Raw genomic sequence first — 21,214 nt, 5'->3', positions numbered from 1 at the left:
TTGGTCTGCCACTTCGAGCCTTAACTTGAACTGAGCCTGTGGTCTTCCATTTCCTCAATATGTTCCTAACTGTGGAAACAGACAGCTGAAATCTCTGAGACAGCTTTCTGTATCCTTCCCCTAAACCATGATGGTGAACAATCTTTTTCTTCAGGTCATTTGAGAGTTGTTTTGAGACCCCCATGTTGCTACTCAGAGAAAATTAAAAGAGGGGGGAAACTTACAATTGACCCCCTTAAATACTCTCTCATAATTGGATTCACCTGTGTATGTAGGTCAGGGGTCACTGAGCTTACCAAGCCAATTTGAGTTCCAATAATTAGTCCTAAAGGTTTTGGAATCAATAAAATTACAACAGTGCCCAAATGTATGCACCTGCCTAATTTTGTTTAAACAATTATAGCACACTTTCTGTAAATCCAATAAACTTCATTTCACTTCTCAAATATCACTGTGTGTGTCTCCTATATGATATATTTAACTGACATTTTTTTATCGTAACAACCAACGATTTATACAGGAAAATCATGACGATTAACAAGGTTGCCCAAACTTTCGCATCCCACTGTAACACTAAACTGTGCAAAATAATTAACATAAAAGAGGACAGTATACTGCTACAGATGGCTCTGAACAGATTGGAGGCTTGGGCAGAGAAGTGGCAGATGAGGCTTAACACAGACAAATGTAAGGTAATGCACATGGAAAGGAATAATGCAAGGCTACTTTCACACTAGCGTTTTGGCTTTCCGTTTGCGAGATCCGTTCAGGACTCTCAAAAGCAGTCCAAAAAAACTGATCAGTTTGCCCTAATGCAGTGATGGGCAAACTGCGGCTCTCCAGCTGTTGTAAAACTACAAATCCCATCATGCCCTGCTGTAGGCTGATAGCTGTAGGCAGATTGGGCATACTGGGAGTTGTAGTTTTACAACATCTGGAGAGCCACAGTTTGCCCATCCCTGCCCTAATGCATTCTGAATGGAAAAGGATCCGTTCAGAATGCATCAGTTTGCCTCCGTTTAGTCACCGCTCCGGAGGCGGACACCACAATGCTGCCTGCAGCGTTTTGCTGTCCGCCTGACGAAGAGGAGCCAAACGGATCCGTCCTGGCACACAATGTAAGTCAATGGGGACGGATCCGTTTTCTCTGACACAATAGAAAACGGATCCGTCCCCCATTGACTTTCAATGGTGTTCAAGACGAATCCGTCATGGCTATAGAAGATATACTACAACCGGATCCGTTCATGACGGATGCATGCGGTTGTATTATTGTAACAGAAGCGTTTTTGCAGATCCATGATGGATCTGCAAAAAAACGCTAGTGTGAATGTAGCCTAAAAATTGTAAAACACTGGGCAACACTGAAATGGAAAAGGATTTAGGAATTTTAGAGGACAGCAAACTTAACCGTAAAAACCAGTGCCAGACAGCTGCTGCCAAGGCCAATAAGATTATGGGGTGCATCTAAAAGGGGCATAGATGCACATAATGAGAACATAGTTCTGCAACTTTATAAATCACTAGTCGGACCACACATGGAGTACTGTGTAAAGTTCTGGGCTCCAGTAAACAAGGCAGACATAGCAGGGCTGGAGAGGGTTCAGAATAGGGCAACTAAAGTAAGAACTGCAATGGGTGGATTACAGTACCTAGAAAGATTACCAAAATAAGGGTTATCCAGTTTAGAAAATAAAATAACGACTCAGGGGAGATCTAATAACTATGTATAAATAGATCAGGGGGCAGTACAGAGATCTCTCCCATAATCTAGTTATACCCAGGACTGTGACGAGGGGGAACCCTGTACGTCTAGAGGAAAGAAGGTTTCTACACAAACATAGAAGAGGATTATTTATGGTAAGAGCAATGAGCCTATGGAACTTAATGCCTGAGGAGGTGGTGAGGGACCTGGACATATTTACAGTGGCGGAAATAATTATTTGACCCCTCACTGATTTTGTAAGTTTGTCCAATGACAAAGAAATGAAAAGTCTCAGAACAGTATCATTTCAATGGTAGGTTTATTGTAACAGTGGCAGATAGCACATCAAAAGGAAAATCGAAAAAATAACTTTAAATAAAAGATAGCAACTGATTTGCATTTCATTGAGTGAAATAAGTATTTGAACCCTCTAACAAAAAAAGACTTAATACTTGGTGGAAAAACCCTTGTTTGCAAGCACAGAGGTCAAACGTTTCTTGTAATTGATGACCAAGTTTGCGCACATTTTAGGTGTAATGTTGATCCTCTCCTCTTTGCAGATCATCTCTAAATCCCTAAGGTTTCGAGGCTGTCTTTGTGCAACTCTGAGCTTGAGCTCCCTCCATAGGTTTTCGATTGGATTAAAGTCCGGAGACTGACTAGGCCACTCCATGACCTTAATGTGCTTCTTCTTGAGCCACTCCTTTGTTGCCTTTGCTGTATGTTTTGGGTCATTGTCGTGCTGGAACACCCATCCACGACCCATTTTCAGTTTCCTGGCAGAGGGAAGGAGGTTGTCGCTCAGGATTTCACGATACATGGCTCCGTCCATTTTCCCGTTTATGCGAATAAGTTGTCCTGTGCCCTTAGCAGAAAAACACCCCCAAAGCAAAATGTTTCCACCCCCATGCTTGACGGTGGGGACGGTGTTTTGGGGGTCATAGGCAGCATTTTTCTTCCTCCAAACACAGCGAGTTGAGTTAATGCCAAAGAGCTCTATTTTGGTCTCATCAGACCACAGCACCTTCTCCCAGTCACTCTCTGAATCATTCAGGTGTTCATTGGCAAACTTCAGACGGGCCTGCACATGTGCCTTCCTGAGCAGGGGGACCTTGCGAGCCCTGCAGGATTTTAATCCATTGCGGTGTAATGTGTTTCCAATGGTTTTCTTGGTGACTGTGGTCCCTGCTAATTTGAGGTCATTAACTAACTCCTCCCGTGTAGTTCTAGGATGCTTTTTCACCTTTCTCAGAACCATTGACACCCCACGAGGTGAGATCTTGCGTGGAGCCCCAGAGCGAGGTCGATTGATGGTCATTTTGTGCTCCTTCCATTTTCGAACAATCGCACCAACAGTTGTCACCTTCTCTCCCAGCTTCTTGCTAATGGTTTTGTAGCCCATTCCAGCCTTGTGCAGGTCTACAATTTTGTCTCTGACATCCTTGGACAGCTCTTTGGTCTTTCCCATGTTGGAGAGTTTGGAGTCTGCTTGATTGATTGATTCTGTGGACAGGTGTCTTTTATACAGGTGACTAGTTAAGACAGGTGTCCTTAATGAGGGTGACTAATTGAGTAGAAGTGTCTAACCACTCTGTGGGAGCCAGAACTCTTAATGGTTGGTAGGGGTTCAAATACTTATTTCACTCAATGAAATGCAAATCAGTTGCTATCTTTTATTTAAAGTTATTTTTTCGATTTTCCTTTTGATGTGCTATCTGCCACTGTTACAATAAACCTACCATTGAAATGATACTGTTCTGAGACTTTTCATTTCTTTGTCATTGGACAAACTTACAAAATCAGTGAGGGGTCAAATAATTATTTCCGCCACTGTATGTATTTCTAGAGTGTAATATTACAGGTTATAGTTAATAGATTTCTGGAAAAGGGTTGTTGATCCAGGGAGTTATTCTGATTGCCTGTTTCGAGTCAGGAAGGATCCCCCGCTCCCTAAAATTAGTCAAATTGGCTTCTATCTCACGGGTTTTTTTTTTTCCCCCCTTCCTCTGGATCAACTTGCAGGATAACATGCTACACTGTATGTCTTTTTTTCAGCCTTACAAACTATCTTACTACGAAGAGAGTTACAGGTTTTTCTTGCCCAGTCATCTTCTCGGTAGGATTCCCTCTCGTCTCTACAGATTTGCCCTTATTACTTCTGAGTTGGTATTTTTTCAAGGTTTTCCCTAAGCCTGTGATGGATAACCTCTGGCACTCCAGCTGTGGTAAAAGCTACAACTCCCAAGATGCACACTTGATTGGCTGTTCTCAGAACTCCACAGAAATGAACGGAGCATGCTGGGAGTCAGTTTCACCACAGCTGGAGTGCCGGAAGTTACCCATCACTGCCCTAAGCCCTTCCTCGTGACCAGAACTGCATTTGTCATTTTCTTTTTTGTCTTGCTGGGTTCTACCTCCAGCCTCCTTGGAGCACCCTATTCCATCCATTCTTTCTTAGAGAATCCAGTATGATTAGGCCATCTAGTTTACTAGTGCATACATAGTCATGTTCCTGGTCATAAATAACTGTTCTGCTGTAGATGCCTATTGATAGTCATCCACTTGCTGTTTCTTTATCAGGTTACCCTGGATCCATGCGAGTCCCTTCCCCCCTGGATCTCCAGTGTACACTTTTTCTGTGGATTTAGGTAACTCTTATGTACATTTTCTCCCTTCTGTACATCTCCCCTCTTCCTAGCGGTGTTGGCAAAGGGTTTTTTGTCTGACAATTATGTGCATCTTTCCCAGATAGGTCTTTCCTCTCCTTTTTCTATCCTGTTGTAGGATGGAGGAACTCCGGTCTGCAGGTCCCCAGCCTTCCTTCTGCTATTCCAAAGTGTAGTCTCATTCTCCTGTTCCTTTTTACTCTAGTTTTATTTATTTTTCTTCACCATTTTTTTTCCACCTTAGTTCCCTCCTGGTATGTGGCTTTATTCTCCACGGGCTTGCCCCTCTGGATATCCTTGTGGTCCCCCACAATTCTTTGGACTATCTGATCTTTGAGCCATTTTCACCTATCTTAATATTTCCCATCTACCATATACATTCAATGGCCTCTGCCAATGCCAGTTTGGCTCATAAGGATTCTGCAAACAGCTGTGCACTAGACAGTTCATATGACTGTTTACTACCATAAAATCCCTTTCTCATTTAGTTCATTGGTAGGGCACAGATCCCACCACCCTCTGTTCTTTTTTGCATTCCTATTTCCAGACCATTATTCTTGTTGCATCATTTCTTTTTACAAAAACAAATCAACATATAAATTATATGTACCTTAAAATAGTCTGCGTAGTTATTGTGTTTATTTGAATCCAGATCTTGTCTCTGCTTTCTGACTTGAAATAGTCTTGCTTCTCTCTAGTTCAGTTCTGAAATTTGATTTGATTTCTTTTCTGGCTCCTAGCAGCTCCTGCTGTTTGTGCTAGGGTTAGTATTTCAGATCAGGGTTTTTCATAAGGATATCTTCAGGTACACTGAGGGTGTTTGGTTTGAGGTTCAGTATTCAGGGAAAGCTAGAGGGTCAGTTGTTATCCATTTGTTACCCTTGGTTAACCTCATCAGTCTGTTTCATTACCTGACACCTTGTTTGTTCCATCATCAATGAGTTCCTGCCATCTAACGGTGAGGGTCTATGCCTGTATAACTGCAACCTGTCAGTGTTATGTGCTTCATATTAGTACTCTTGTGACTGTCCAGTTATTATACAATCATACCCTACTGTAGGTCCTGGGAGTGTCAGAGTACCAGGAGACACGTTAGTACCTGTGAAAAGCGATTGCGATTAGGTGAAGTCCACTTCTGCAGTCTCGTTAAGAACTGGCATCATCACAGGTATATAGATGTACAGTGCTGCCCATAATTATTCATATCCCTGGCAAATTGTGACTTAGTTACTTTTTTTCAACCAGCAAGTAATTTTTTGACAGGAAATGACATAGGTGTCATAGATAATACGACAATGTACAAGAGGCATTATTGTGGGGAAAAAAAAAACATCTCAGCTTTTATTTACATTTGAGCAAAAAATACAAGATGTTCTGCACTGTGGAAAATCTCAGAGGACGTGGTGGGAAGCTAAAAGTGACACCTGTGCTGGCCAGGAGGATAGTTAGGTGAAAAAGAATCCAAGGATCACCGCCAAGGCCATCCTGGTGAATCTGGGCTCTGCTGGTGGCAATGTCTCAAGGCAGACAATCCAACGGACACTGCACACTGCTGGGTTCCACGGATGCAGACCAGGCACACAAAAGCTTGCTTGGCCTTTGCAAAAGCTCATCTGGACAAAGAAGACGACTTCTGGTCTTCTGTGTTATGGTCAGATGAAACAAAAAAGTAATTGTTTGGTCACAATGAGGTTTCCTTCATTTGGCGTAAAAAAGGAGAAGCCTTCAACCCAAAGAACACCATCCCCACTGTCAAACATGGTGGTGGGAACCTAATGCTTTGGGGGTGTTTTTCAGCCAATGGACCAGGGAACCTAATCACAGTAAACGGCACCATGAAAAAAGAGCAATACATGAGGATTCTCAACGACAACATCAGGCAGTTTGCAGAGAAACTTGGCCTTGGGCACCAGTGGACATTTCAGCATGACAATGACCCAAAACACACAGCAAAAGTGGTGAAGAAATGGTTAGCAGATAACATTAACGTTTTGGAGTGGCCCAGCCAGAGTCCAGACTTGAATCCAATTGAGATTCTGTGGAGGGAGCTAAAGATCAGGGTGATGGCAAGAAGACCCTCCAACCTGAAAGATTTGGAGCTCATTGCTAAAGATGAATGGGCAAAAATACCTGTGGAGACATGCAAAAAGCTGGTCTGCAATTATAGGAAGCGTTTGATTGCTGCAATAGCAAATAATGGCTTTTCTATTGATTATTGAGAAGGGTATGAATAATTTTGGACTGGACACTTTTTGCGCAACTGTAAATAAAGGCTGAGAAATGTTTTTTTCCCCACAATCATGCCTCTTGTACATCATCTTATTATCTTTTGGGAGACACCTATGTCATTTCCCGTCAAAAAATTACTTGCTGGTTGAATAAAAGTAACTAAGTCCAAATTTGCCAGGGGTATGAATAATTATGGGCAGCACTGTATATGACTTTCCTGTTTCGGACTGTATGAACAATGAGCAAGCTTGAAAAGACCTTTGTTACAAAAGAAGATAAAAAGAAGTAGAATCCCAATATTCACATTATGATCTGGAGTTTATTAACAAATCGGTAACAATAGTGCACCACAGATGGTGTCAGAAGACACTAGAAAGTGCACAGTTGTACATAAAAAGGCCATCGACCATAGTGTAGTATTGTCTTAATGGTGGTCAATAACACAATAGCTCACTCCTGGGTTGTGTTCTTTCCATGCAGCACCGTAGTATCATAAAGACAAAATATTACAAATATAGTGTAACCCCAGAAAAGGCAGTGTCTTTGTATAAGGAAAAAAAAGCACATTGTCCAGTTCATAATCCAGGACACTGTGGATATAATCTGAATTTTCTCATTATAAACGCATAAAATTTCTCTTTCAAAATAAAGGCTCATGGTAACAAAGGAAGAACGTTTTATTTACATGTTTGTTTAACCTCTTTCTCCTTCTTAAACTCAGCAATCTGGTTGAGAATATTCAACAAACTGCCAGGTAAAGCCTTACTGGCGGCCGTATTACCATTCTGGGATTCTTTAGGAGATGTATTTGCACTTCTTTTGAGAGACTGTTCATGTGATCTACTACTACTCCCACTAGACCTTCTGTCACTGGTTCCATAGTCTGACACAGAATACTTACTTTGATAAGAATCAGACTTTTGACTGAATGACGCTTTAGTGTCATCTCTGTGCTTCACTTCTGTTCTTTTGCTGTATGAGTCTGTGGAATCTCTTTTACCAGGTCTATACTTACTGGTTGAGGTTGCACTTTTTGATGTGCCACCAGTAGCATGAGTTTTTGCACTACTGTATGAATCTCTTGAATCTTCAGACCTACCTCCAACAGGATCTATATACTCCAAAGATGAAGACGACAGGGATCGATTCCTTGTTTTGAATTCCAGGTATTTTCTGCGAGACTTATCTCGACTGTCACAAAGCCTGTGGTCATCTTGTTTCAGAAAAGAGGCAGAAGTGTCTGCGGGTGGGGTAAGCGGTTCATCTTCACGAGTCGACACACTGGATGAGTGCTTTCTTGAACGGCTTGACGACGCAGAATGCTTTCTACTTCTCTTCCTTTTCTTGTGTTTTTTATGGCTAGAAGATGAAGAGCTCTCCAAAGACGAAGTACTTGATGATGAGGAGGATCTTTTGCGTTTCTTCTTTCTATCATCATAAATAGTAATTGGTAAAAACTGTTTTTTTTTTCCAGAAATAAGAGCAGCTCACGTTTGTAACAAAATTGTGAAAATTTGGTCCCCAAATACAGCTCCTAATGCCAAGAATCTAACTGCACTAATTGATGTTTCCTCAACTATCTGTTCTCAGTATTAAATTTTGGCACAAATTATATTAGAATTTGAGATCTTTATATGAATCATAGTACCTCTTTAAATCTTAAAAACTGCTTTTTACAAGTGGGTATCTCTTACAAAGCAACTCCTGGGGCGATCAATTCATCATCAGGGAAGCTTCGGTCAGCCATGCCCTTACCTTGTTATATTACCACATAGTGGCCATTCAGATAAATGGCCATCAATGCAAAACAACAATGGTTTGAGCCCACTAGAACAGTAAAATGATTGTCAGAGTAGCTCTACACTCTGGAACATAAAGAGGAAGGAGAGGTCCCAAGCATGGGATCAACTCGAAGGTGTCCATACGCTCTAATACAGCATATGGACAGGGGTGGTCTGATGAAGACATTAAAAGTTGGTTGATCTGGATCCCTCAAGGAAGATTAAATATCTGTACCTTTTCTCTTCTTTTAGCAGTTTACGCAATTTCTCTGCACTGGTTTCTATTTTCATTTCTTTAGCTTTTTCCTCCATTTCTTCATGTTTCTCTCTTTTTTCCAAAGATTTCTTTTTATCAAGTTATCAAAAAGATATTGTTATAAACACATGCATTTTATAGATAATATTCAGCAGTCCCACCACCCACATTAAAAACGACAATAAGCCATATGTATATTTGAATAAATAAGCCATATAGTTGTATATCCAAGAGATAATAAGAAATAAAAAATTCAAGGGGCACAAAAGTGGGAAAGTGGAAATGTCCACATTAAACCCATTAGGTATTAATTGCCATTTAGTCATGATTTACATGGGCATTAATTTACCAAGTATGATATAACCATAAGCCAAAAAAAAAAAAAGTACAAAAAGCCAAAATAGCAGTCAATAAAAATTAGTATGTTCATACAAACCAGATGACATTGACCCGGGTCCATTTTTAGGTGGTAGTTTAGGGATCAAAGTCCATTTTCAAAACAGGAAGGGAAATGATGGATATTCACAGCCACAGCACCAAGAGTTCAAGGCAGGAGGAGACACATGAAGATACATCATCAGTATTACAGGAAGCAATGCACAAAGCTGAAACTTATAGTAAATATCATCTGGAAAGCTATAGTTCCGATGTGTAAACTTGTTAACTACAGTCCTCTATTCTGCTGATGATAGCCACAGGCTTTCCCTACCCCCAAAGTGAGCTTCTATATATAAGGCAAAGACTAGCAGTATATCTTTAGTAAATGAATGATATTTAATTGTTTACCATAATCAGAATTCCAACTGTAGCTCTCGACTCGCTCATAAAGGGCTCGTCTCATTACAACATCTTATCTCCCATCCACAGAATGGGGGATATGTGTCTGATCCAACACCTGGGGCCCCCACCAATCATGAGAATGGGTGCCTGCATTCTCCACACTGCCGCTCCAATTACTTGTAACCTGCTATTTTGGCTGTCCCATGAAGACACTCCATTCAACATGGGCCTCTGTTGTTGTGATCACCAGGGGCTTCAGGAGTCTGACTCCTGCCAGACTCTTAAATCCTATCCTGTGGATAACTGATAAGTTGTTGTAATGGGACAACTCCATTAAGGGTATGGAAGCCCAAGTTGTAACATGCATTATTCCTTAAAGGGGTTTTCCAAGACTTTACTACTGATGACCTATCCTCTGGATGGCTCATCAGTATCTAATCAGTGAGAGTCCGACACCAGGGGCCCTGGCTGATCAGATGTTTGAGAAGGCACTGGTGCTGCAGCCTTCTCGCAGCTTTCTTAGGCCATGTGACGTCACTTTATTTGGTCTCATGGCTAGGCACAGCTCAGCCCCATAGAAGTGAATGGGGCTGGGCTGCAATACCAAGCACAGCCAAAATCAAATGGATGGCACTGTGCTTGGACAGCAGGGAGAAGGCCGCAGCGCTACTGCAAGCACCGATGCCTTCTCAAACTGCTGATCTGTCGGACCCCCACCAATCAGATACTGATTACATATGAGTTGTAAAGTCTCAGAAAACCCTTTTAAGATCATTTGAGAAGAAACCTCGCCTTATGTAGTAGCCCAACAATATCAATATAGAGGAGATCACACATGGCATTCCAACGTTGCTTATTTGATCATGTCCATAGCAAAGTAAGAGAAAATAAAGAATCACCTGTATACATTGCCGCACTTTGTTCAGTGCCTCCTCAGCCTCCGTGAATGACTTGTCTATTGTCAAAGCTTTATTGTAGTAACTTTCTGCATTCAGTAGTTTATCCTCTTCCTCCAGCCTGCAATTCAGTCACCATGTTCATTTTAACAGAACAGACTAATATAGACAAATTCCTCCATTAAAGCTTGAATTGGCTTTTATTCTTCAGGACATTAGAATTTATATATTTTTATATGGGAGGAAAATTTTCAGATGGAACCATAACAGGAAAATGATTGCATTGAAATGTTCAGGCAAAGTAAATTTGTTTTTAAGCATACTTACTGTCCGCCTCTTTCCACAAGGGTTTGGCAAAGGTATTTTCTTGCATTCTTATGGGTGGGACAGTTTTCTAAGGCAATTTCAAAATCATCAATTGCTTTATTTAAGCTGCCTTTCGTAGCATATCTAGAAAAAATGAAAACGGAGCACATTAGGATTCATAAGCAAAGTCTATGACACTTTGGTTGTTTATACATAAAATATAAAATTCGTGAAATGTAAATGGCCATCCCGCTAGTTTATGAATTCCGAATTGACCTTCCCGCATATAGGGTTGTAAATGATGATCTCAGGCTTCATGCACATAATGATATTACAGCTCCTTACAATGTATTGTAGCCATAAAACTGCAGCAATAGACTTCTTTGGGATTTTACTGTAGCACTGAATGCCTCAGACTTCATAAAGAGGGAAACAAAACTGTCTAAAAAGGTCTCCCACAAATACTATGGTGCGGTTCTCTAAGAGAAGCAATGAGACTATATGTAATATATCTTCCTTAACCCCTTCTACCCCGGGCCAGTTTTCACCTTCCTGCCCAGGCCATTTTTTGCAAATCTGACATGTTGTATGTGGTAATAACTTTGGAACGCTTTTATTTATCCAAGCAATTCTGATAAAGTTTTCTCACGACACATTGTACTTCATGACAGTCATTAATTTGAGTCAATATAGTTTACCTTTATGGAAAAATCCAAATTTTACCCCAAATTTTAAAAAATTTGCAATTTTGAACATTTTAAATTTCTCTGCTTTTAAAACAAAGTGATACCTCATAAAATATTTATTACTTAACATTCCCCAGATGTCTACTTTATGTTGGCATCATTTTGCAAATGTAATTTTATTTTTTGGGGATGTTAGAAGGCTTAAAATTTTAGAATTCACAGTAATACCATCATTCTAAAATATAACTTTTAATATTTACGTATAATATAGTCAATACACCCTTCAAATATATAGATAATAAATGATAAGAAAAAAAAAAGAAAATAATAGTCTAGGGACAGATTGTTGTTAACTTGTACGATGTTAATGATCTGGTTAGTAGGCGTTAGTAAAACCTGCTAGGGGCAGTAGCCCTAGTCCTGACCCTAGTGTAGGAGCCCTGCCTAATTACGGAATGGCCGCCCCGATAGGGGCGATCCCGTATCACGTGCCTCCTGGTGTCCCTAGTTAGCCCTCTCACGGGGTATATGTCTAATGGGGGACCCTATAGGTACGCCTGGGCTATTCTACACAAGAAAAAATAATAAATGTATATAAATACCCAAGATAGGTGACAATCAGCACCCAATTACCAAATGTGATATATATAAGAAAAAAGATAATAGTTAGACAATAGTCAATTGTCCAATAACGTCCCTACGCGTTTCGCCTGGTTGGTGTCAGGCTCATCAGGGGACATATTTGACAAGGAATACCTATCACCCTGAAGAATTACAAATATTATTAAACATATATAAATTTATTTTCTTTTTTATATTTTATATATTTTTCTCTATAAAGATATTCAGAGAAATATTGAAACATGTAGTAAATAGGCCAGTAACTAGAAAATACTGATCAATCAATTTGATAAAATGATCAGGTCAGTTAGTGTTAGCAAAAGATGATAAATGAGTTCATTTACTCATTTATCATCTTTTGCTAACACTAACTGACCTGATCATTTTATCAAATTAATTGATCAGTATTTTCTAGTTACTGGCCTATTTACTACATGTTTCAATATTTCTCTGAATATCTTTATAGAGAAAAATATATAAAATATAAAAAAGAAAATAAATTTATATATGTTTAATAATATTTGTAATTCTTCATGGTGATAGGTATTCCTTGTCAAATATGTCCCCTGATGAGCCTGACACCAACCAGGCGAAACGCGTAGGGACGTTATTGGACAATTGACTTCTCTAACTTATCTTTTTTTCTTATATATATCACATTTGGTAATTGGGTGCTGATTGTCACCTATCTTGGGTATTTATATACATTTATTATTTTTTCTTGTGTAGAATAGCCCAGGCGTACCTATAGGGTCCCCCATTAGATAGACATATACCCCGTGAGAGGGCTAACTAGGGACACCAGGAGGCACGTGATACGGGATCGCCCCTATCGGGGCGGCCATTCCGTAATTAGGCAGGGCTCCTACACTAGGGTCAGGACTAGGGCTACTGCCCCTAGCAGGTTTTACTAACGCCTACTAACCAGATCATTAACATCGTACAAGTTAACAACAATCTGTCCCTAGACTATTATTTTCTTTTTCTTTCTTATCATTTATTATCTATATATTTGAAGGGTGTATTGACTATATTATACGTAAATATTAAAAGTTATATTTTAGAATGATGGTATTACTGTGAATCCTTATGTCTATGATCACATTCTACTATAGAATTCCCTGAACAGGACAATGTTCAATCTGTGAATACATTAAAATTTTAGAAGCAATTCTAAAAAAAATTTAAGAACATTTCCAAAACCCACTTTTTAAGGACCAGTTCAGGTCTGAAGTCAGTTTGGGGGGCTTAAATAATAGAAATCCCCATAAATGACCCCATTGTAGAAACTACACCACTCAAGTTACTCAAAACTGATTTTACAAACTTTGTTAACCCTTTAGGTGTTCCACAAGAATTAAAAGGAAAATGGAGATGAAATTTCAAAATTTCACTTTTTTGGCAGATTTTCCATTTTAATCCATTTTTTTCTTTAACACATCGAGGGTTAACAGCCAAACAAAACTCAACATTTATTTATTATTGATTCTGAGGTTTACAGAAACACCCCACATGTGATCGTAAACTGATGTGAGAGCACACAGCAGGGAGCAGAAGGAAAGGACTGCCGCATGGTTTTTGGAAGGCAGATTTTGCTGGACTGGTTTTTAGATACCATGTCTCATTTGAAGCCCCCCTGATGCACCCCTACAGTAGAAACTCCCAAAAGTGCCTACATTTTGGAAACTAGGGGATAAGGTGACCGTATTATTGGTACTATTTTCGGGTACATATGATTTTTAATTGCTCTATATTAGGTTTTTTGTGAGGCAAGGTAACCAAAAAATTGCTGTTTTGGCACTGTATTTTTTATAACGTTCATCTGACAGGTTAGATCATGCGCCATTTTTATAGAGCAGGTTGTTATTGACGCGGTGATATCAAATAGGTCTACTTTCTTTGTTTCAGTTTTACATAATAAAGCATTTTTGAAAAAAAAAAGTTTGTGTCTCCATTTTGTGAACGCCATATATTTTTTTTTTTCTGCCAATTGTCTTGTGCAGAGGCACATTTTTTGCAAGAAGAGTTGACATTTTTATTGGTACCATTTTTGGGTACATATGATTTTTTGTTCATTCATTATTACACTTTATGAGGCAAGGTGACCAAAAAAAATTGGTTGTTTTGGCACATTTTTATTTATCTTTACAGCATTCACCCGAGGGGTTAGGTCACGTGATATTTTTATAGAGCAGGTCGTTACGGACGTGGCAATACCTAATATATATATATACTACTTCTTATTTATTTTACTTTAACACAATAATTGCATTTTTGAAACCCAAAAAAATTATGTTTTAGTGTCTCCATGTTCTGAGAGCTATAGTTTTTTTTTTTTTTTTTTGGGTGCGATTGTCTTATGTAGGGGCTCTTTTTTTGCGAGATGAGGTAACGGTTTTATTGGTACCATTTTGGGAGGGCATACGCCTTATTGATTGCTTGGTGTTGCACTTTGTGATGTAAGGTGACAAATTTTTTTTTTTTTTTTTTATGGTGTTTGTCGGACGGGGTGGATCATGTGATATATTTATAGAGCCGGTCGTTACGGACATGGCGATACCCAATATGTGTGTGGTTTTTTTCCTTTCTATTTTTTATATAAAATCAGGGGAAAGGGGCTTTTTTTTTTTTTTTTTTTACTTGAAACATTAATTTTTTTTTTTTATTAAAAACTTTTTTTTTAACTTTTTTTTAAAACTTTATTTCTGTCCCACTCTGGGACTTTACTTTTGGGGGTCGGCTCCCCTCTGCAATGCAATACATCGTAATACACAAACAGGCAATGCATTACAAAGTATAATACACTAACAGGTTGCCTAGGAGACGCAGCCTGAGGCTGGATCTCCTGGGCACCCTCTGCACGGCATAGGGCTGCCTTCTCACCCATCAAGTCCCCGCCACAGCAGCGCGAGGACTCGATGGGCTCCCTCACCCACCGCAAACCACTTCTAAGCTGCGGTCAGCACTGATCGCAGCATAGAAGGGGTTAATCCGCTGGCATCGGCTTGTACAGCGATGCCGGCGGATACAGCAGGGGCCCAGCTACCAGGGACTGCCGGGCCCCTGCAGTGATCGGGCGTGCACCACGACGTAATAGTACGTCATATGTCGGGAAGGGAAATATATCACATGCCCCCCAAAAAAAAAAAAAAAAAAGGATATTTTATTGTACATACATAGAATGCAGTTTGAAGTAATAAATACTCACAAGGCACCTCGCGCGACCAAAGCTTCAACGTTTTTGGGGTCAATTTCTAAAGCTTTATTGTATTCATTCATAGCATCAACATGACGACCCAGTTTAAAGTAATCAACTCCTATCTTCACACTGTAAAAAGCAAATGGTTGTGAAGGTGTTTGAGTAATTTGCCATAAGGATATTAATAAAAAAATAAAATAAATATAACATTCACTCACCACTTTAATGCCCATGAAGACGACTGTTTTCTTCTTAAAGGAGGAGCATAATCTTGGTCACAAAAATTCTCCCTGCAGAAAGAATTTCTTTTCAGTTTAATCTTGTACTAAGAGTAACAATACTGGTTAATATTTACCAATTAACATTTAGCGAGACTTGTTCCATTTAAGTGTAGAAGTCCTTGATAAGTACGTGCACAAGAACTTGAAGAACAGCGGCAAAGGTTTACAAAATGGATGTAAAAACAGCGATTTGGGGCGCAATAAGGCAATACCCCTCCTGACTAGCAGATGTTTTTTCTGCCACTTATTAAAAAAAATATATATAATTTAAGAGAATTGTAGTTCATTATCCCATATTTTTTCCATCTTTTTCAACTGTGTTGAAAAAAAAAAAACTGTCTTCATGCATTACAATTCAATTTCTAAACAAAATTCACCATTGAACTAACCCTAGTATTTGACCACATTCTGAGGGGTGTAGCTAAAGGCTCATGGGCCCTGGTGTAAAAGTTAAAAGGACTGTCACCTCAGTCCAGCCATATGAACTACAGTAATGCATGAATGGTACTGCTGCAGTTGAATTCACATTCATAATTTTTACCTCTGTACTCATGAAGCCCTGATTTGTGGACTCAGAGCAGGGTACCGGGGGTAAGTATAGAGATACCAATTACCGATCTGAACTCAGCAGCAGTACGTTTTAAGCAGAACAACCCCTTAGTTACCACAAATGCGTCTTTATATGGTGGTCACAAAGGGGCCTTGGACTATATGGCTGTTTTCTTATGAAGGAATAAGTGCTGCACGTGTTTCCTGTGCAGGGAAGAGCAGAAGACCAGCAGTCTAATCACAGCCAGGCTCCTGCTCTAACAGCTCGGATCAGCATAACTGCTACACTGGACGGTTAAATCCCTTAGATGCTGTGGTCAATAGCAACTACAGCATCTAAGTGATTTTAGAGAGAGGGGGCTCCCTCTGTCACCCATCGGCACCGCAGCAAATATGACCAAAGGGTGCTGAGGCCTTTACATGACAGCCAAGGGACTAATGAAGGCCTTGAGGTCTGCCTTTTGTCCATGCCTATTAGGCCAGGCCGGTGGCACAGCCTAATAGATTGCCTTTCTAATTCCACTAACAGCATGTAAAAAGACAATGGCAGTATTGCTGTTTTTTCCAACTCCTCCCAGAAAGAGTTAATAACAGTTCATCAATGAGCAGAGTGTATCCAAAATGGTGCCATTAAAAACTTTTCCCACAAAAAAAAAAAAGTCCCCATACAGCTACATCAATGAAAATAAATAAATAAATATTATAGCTCTTGGAATGCAACAGTGAAAAAAGTTGCTTGGGCACTATGGGGTTAAGGGTCCATTCACACGTCCGCAAAACACGGACATCGGCGGACCGCACATGCCAGGCACTTTAAATAGAAATGCCTTTTCTTGTCAGTGTCTGCGGACAAGAATAGGACATTTTCTATTTTTTGCGGAACGGAAGTGCGAATACGGACAGCACAGTGCGCTGTTCGCATCTTTTCCGGCCCCATTGAAAATTAATGGGTCCACACCCGTTTCGCAAAATTGCGGAACGGTTTTTGATCCATTCATGCAGACGTGTGAATGGACCCTAAGGGCTTGTTCACACGACCGTATGGCTTTTTCAATGTTTTGCAGTCTGTTTAACGGATCCGTTTTTGTTTCAGTAGTGTTTCTGGTTCCATTCCGTTTTTCCATATGGCATATACAGTAATTACATAGGAAAAAATTGGGCTGGGCATAACATTTTCAATAGATGGTTCCACAAAAACGGAACGGATATGGAAGACATACGGAGTACATTCTGTACGTGTTCCTTTTTTTTTTTGCGGCCCCATTGACTATAATGAAGCCACGGAACGTGATTTGCGGGCAATAATAGGACATGTTCTATCTTTGAACGGAAAGGAAAAACAGAATGCATACGGAGTACATTCCGGTTTTTTTTGCGGAACGCAAAAAACGTTCGTGTGAATGAGCCCTAAGGGACATTTCCAATCCAGCCATTAATCACAGAGATCGGGGTGCCCATTGTTTGCGACGGCAGGGGTTACCAAAGCAGCCAAGCAATCTGTGCTATGCAGTTTCCTTAAAAACCCATTCATTTCCATCGCAGTAAAGGTGTTGATGTCAGCATCCCTGTTAATTTGCCACAAATGTGTGAACATGGCCTAAATGCCACAGTGACTCACAACGCAGATCATCTGGAGCAAACACACAGATCTGCTTTATGATCTATGAAAAGCCATGCAGCCTGAGCGAATCTGTCTCATATCTTCCGTGCATTAGCAAATGTCAGACTACTAGTCATTATGCAGCTGCATAAGTATCGGAGCCCAACATCATTTATACCTTGTGGATCTGTTATATAACATTACCTCTGCAGGCCCCGTATTAATGATGGCGGCTTTGTTTCATCAATTCCAAGAGTATTCAAGAGGAATTCCACAGTAGATGGGTTGGAAAATGCGACAGATTGCCGCAGGACCTTTTCGTAAGTGTCATTGCTGCTGGAGAAGGCAGTACTGTGTCTGGATGGAAACAAATTGATCCAGTAGTTATACTCGTTTTTACCATGAAAAGGATGAGCTACTTATTTTTAGCATCTGCCGACATTATGGCTCATTTGGTGGGCTTTTCATAATGTCATATATGCTATTTTATGGGGGAAGGAGGGGGGAAGCATACTGCGCACAACATTTTTTTATGTAGATTGTCGTTTTCTGCTCTAAAATCTATGTAACAAACGCTTACAATACACTTGCCATTGTTTTCAATGGGAAATTGCACTGTTAGTACACATGGCTCATATTTGCTAATCCAAGGAAGGTTTCCACAGCAGTTCAAACTGCGGCAGAAATCCACGGGTCAGACTCAGATTTCAGCTGCGGGTTCCACTGCAAAAATACATGTAGGATTTTTCTGACATGTATTTTCACAGTGTGAACATACCCTTAAAGGAGATGTCCCATCATTATTCCCTACTAGAGTATATAGACAAGGAAGAGGCGGTTTCATCACTTGCACTCAATTAGCAGGAGCTGACCATGTACTTATTTTAACCCCTTCTACCTCGGTCCAGTTTTCACTTTATGTGGTAATAGCTTTGGAACACTTACTTATCCAAGCCATTCTGAGAGTTTTCTTGTGACACAAATGGCCATATGGTTTTTGGAAGGCAGATTTAGCTGAACTGGTTTTAGATGCCATGTCCCATTTGAAGCCCCCCTAGAGTAGTAACTCAAAAAAGTTACCACATTTTGGAAACTACGGGATAAGGTGCCAGTTTTATTGGTACTATATTGGGGTACATATGAATTTTAAATTGCTCTATATTACGTTTTTTGTGAGACAAGGTAACCAAAAAATATTTATGTTTTCATTTTTAACAACATTCATCTGACAGGTTGGATCATGCGCTAATGTCATAGAGCAGGTTGTTACGGACGCAATGATATCAAATAGGTCTACTTTCTATGATGTTTGTTTCAGTTTTACACAACAAAGCATTTTTTAAAACAAAAATTACTTTTTTTTATCTCTATATTCTGTATTTTTCTGCCGATCGTCTTGTGCAGGAAGAGTTGACGTTTTTTATTAGTACCATTTTTGGGTACATATGATTTTTTGATCATTCATTATTACACTTTATGGGGCAAGGTGACCAAAAAAATTGTTGTTTTGGCACAGTTTTTATTTTCACAGCGTTTACCTGAGGGATTAGGTCATGTGACTTTTTTATAGAGCAGATCGTTACGGACGTGGCAATGCCTGATAGGTCTACTTTTTCTTATTTAAGTTTATACACAATAATAGCATTTTTCTAAACCGAAATAATGATGATATTTTACTGTATCCATAGTCTGAGAGCCATAGCTTTTTCATTTTTTGACCAATTGTCTTAGGTAAGAAATCATTTTTTGCGGGATGAGGTGACGGTTTGATTGCCTCTAATTTGGGGGTATACCTTTTTGATCACTTGCTGTTGCAATTTTTGTGATGTAATGTGACAAAAATTGCTTCTTTTTTTTTACAGTTTTTTTTTTTTTACGGTGTTCACCTGAGGGGTTAGGTCATGTGATATTTTTATAGAGCTGGTTGTTACGGACGTGGTGATACCTAATATGTATATTTTTTTTATGTATTGGACTTTAGCACAATAGCAGTTTTGAAACAAAAAAAAAAAAAAAAAAGGTGTTTTAGCGTCTCCATGTTCTGAGAGCTATATAAAATAAGGGGAAAGGGGCTTTTTTTTATTTTTTACTTTATTAATTTTATTGAAAACTTTTTTTTTTTTTACTTTTTTTTCTTCTTTACTTTATTTCTGATGTTCACTTTTGGGGGTCTGATCCCCTCTGCAACGCATTACAATACATCTGTATTGTAATGCATTGCCTGTTTGTGTACTACAGTGAACAGGTTGCCTAGGAGACCCAGCCTGAGGCAGGTCCCGATGCCGTGCAAGGCACTGGGCAGCCTCTGCACAGCATCAGGCTGCCTTCTGACACATCGAGTCCCCGCCACAGCAGCGTGGGGACTCGATGCGCTCCCGCACCCAACACAAACCCCTTCTGTGTCGCGGTCAGCGCGAACCGCGGCGGAGAAAGGGTTAATCCGCCGGCATCGGCTTTTACCGAGATGCCGGCGGATAGAGCAGGGGCCCGGCTACCAGGGAATGCCGGGCGCCTGCAGTGATTGCGCACGCATTGCATTGGTGCCCGCCCGATTACCATGACGTTCTATTACGTCAAATTGCGGGAACGCAGTGGCTTCCATGACGTAATAGTACGTCATGTGTCAGGAAGGGGTTAATGGACATGTGGTTTTGGCCTTTAGTGATGCATCTTCAACTCATATCAGTTGATAGGTGGCTGTTTTTTTATATTAGCAGTTTGCCCAGCTACTCATTGCTGAATTTCCTGGCTCAGTCTGCAGCTGTATGGATATCTAGCTGTTCCAAGAGGGGAGCCAGCTGTCAGAGATATTGTTTACCACCATGCATGGCAATGACAGCTTCCTTATTTTCAAGTGAAAAAGAGGGAGCTGTAATTATCCTTCACTACTGTAACAATGTAGATGGTGTGCAGGTAGACAATGAAGAGGCTACAGTGCTCGAAAAAATTATGTGGGCCCTTCAAATACTGTAGTTGATCAGTGTGGGTGAGTGGAGTGCCCCCCTCACCAATCTGATACTGAAGGCCTGTGCTAAACATTGGCCATCAATATCCTGATCCTGGAATACCCTTTTAATGGAAAAAAGGAAACCTTAAGGAAAAAAAAAAAAAAAAAGATTTTTAGCACCACTGTGTGCTTTAAAAAAATAGGAATGTAAAAAATAAAAATTCAAAACAAATTTGTCTGGTCTTGAACAGGTTAGAAAACAAAAGTTGGACACCATATTATAAAGTGCAGGTTTATATGCCAAATCGCACATTAAAGGCTATGTACACCTTCACAGCAATTTTTTATCATTGCATTTCGGGCTAAAAATCATCTTTTCAATTTGTCTTTATTAACAGTTTCTGTTCTACAGCCTTCACTTTAATTGTATCTGCAGACAGATAGCTCATAAGCACTCATGTAAGCCATATTCCGATAAGAATTTAGCTATAGGGTTTATGAGCTGTCAGGAGTTTAGAGATAAGTGCTACACATCAAATACAGCTGTCAGAGCAGCTGCCTGATGGATTCTTTGAAAAACCGGAAGATAATCGGCAAATACAATAAAAGAAAAGATTGTAGGACAGAAACTGTTGATAAATTTTTAACTGAAAAAACAACTTTAAAGCCCAAAATAAGTCAAATGCAATCACAACAAAAATTGCCTCTGAAG

The 21,214-nt window shown here is 39.8% G+C and overlaps 1 protein-coding gene across 1 annotated transcript in view; it reads right to left on the bottom strand.

Annotated features, from left to right (window-relative positions):
• Positions 1 to 6,905: 6,905 nt before the first annotated feature.
• Positions 6,906 to 21,214, bottom strand: part of TTC14 (tetratricopeptide repeat domain 14) — a 31,319-nt gene continuing 17,010 nt past the window's right edge. The window contains exons 6-12 of the mRNA XM_040428273.1: positions 17,760 to 17,912; positions 15,344 to 15,415; positions 15,135 to 15,254; positions 10,641 to 10,763; positions 10,317 to 10,434; positions 8,617 to 8,726; positions 6,906 to 8,028 (exon numbers count right to left, since the gene is read on the bottom strand). Of these exons, the coding sequence (XP_040284207.1) occupies positions 7,278 to 8,028; positions 8,617 to 8,726; positions 10,317 to 10,434; positions 10,641 to 10,763; positions 15,135 to 15,254; positions 15,344 to 15,415; positions 17,760 to 17,912 (1,447 nt within the window). The 3' untranslated portion in view covers positions 6,906 to 7,277. The remainder of the gene's footprint in view (positions 8,029 to 8,616; positions 8,727 to 10,316; positions 10,435 to 10,640; positions 10,764 to 15,134; positions 15,255 to 15,343; positions 15,416 to 17,759; positions 17,913 to 21,214) is intronic.

This window comes from Bufo bufo, chromosome 4 (assembly GCF_905171765.1).
Source record: "Bufo bufo chromosome 4, aBufBuf1.1, whole genome shotgun sequence".
In the NCBI taxonomy this organism is placed as follows: domain Eukaryota; kingdom Metazoa; phylum Chordata; class Amphibia; order Anura; family Bufonidae; genus Bufo; species Bufo bufo.
The sequence above is the reverse complement of the archived record's forward strand: the minus strand, read 5'-3'. Positions and strand labels throughout refer to the sequence as shown.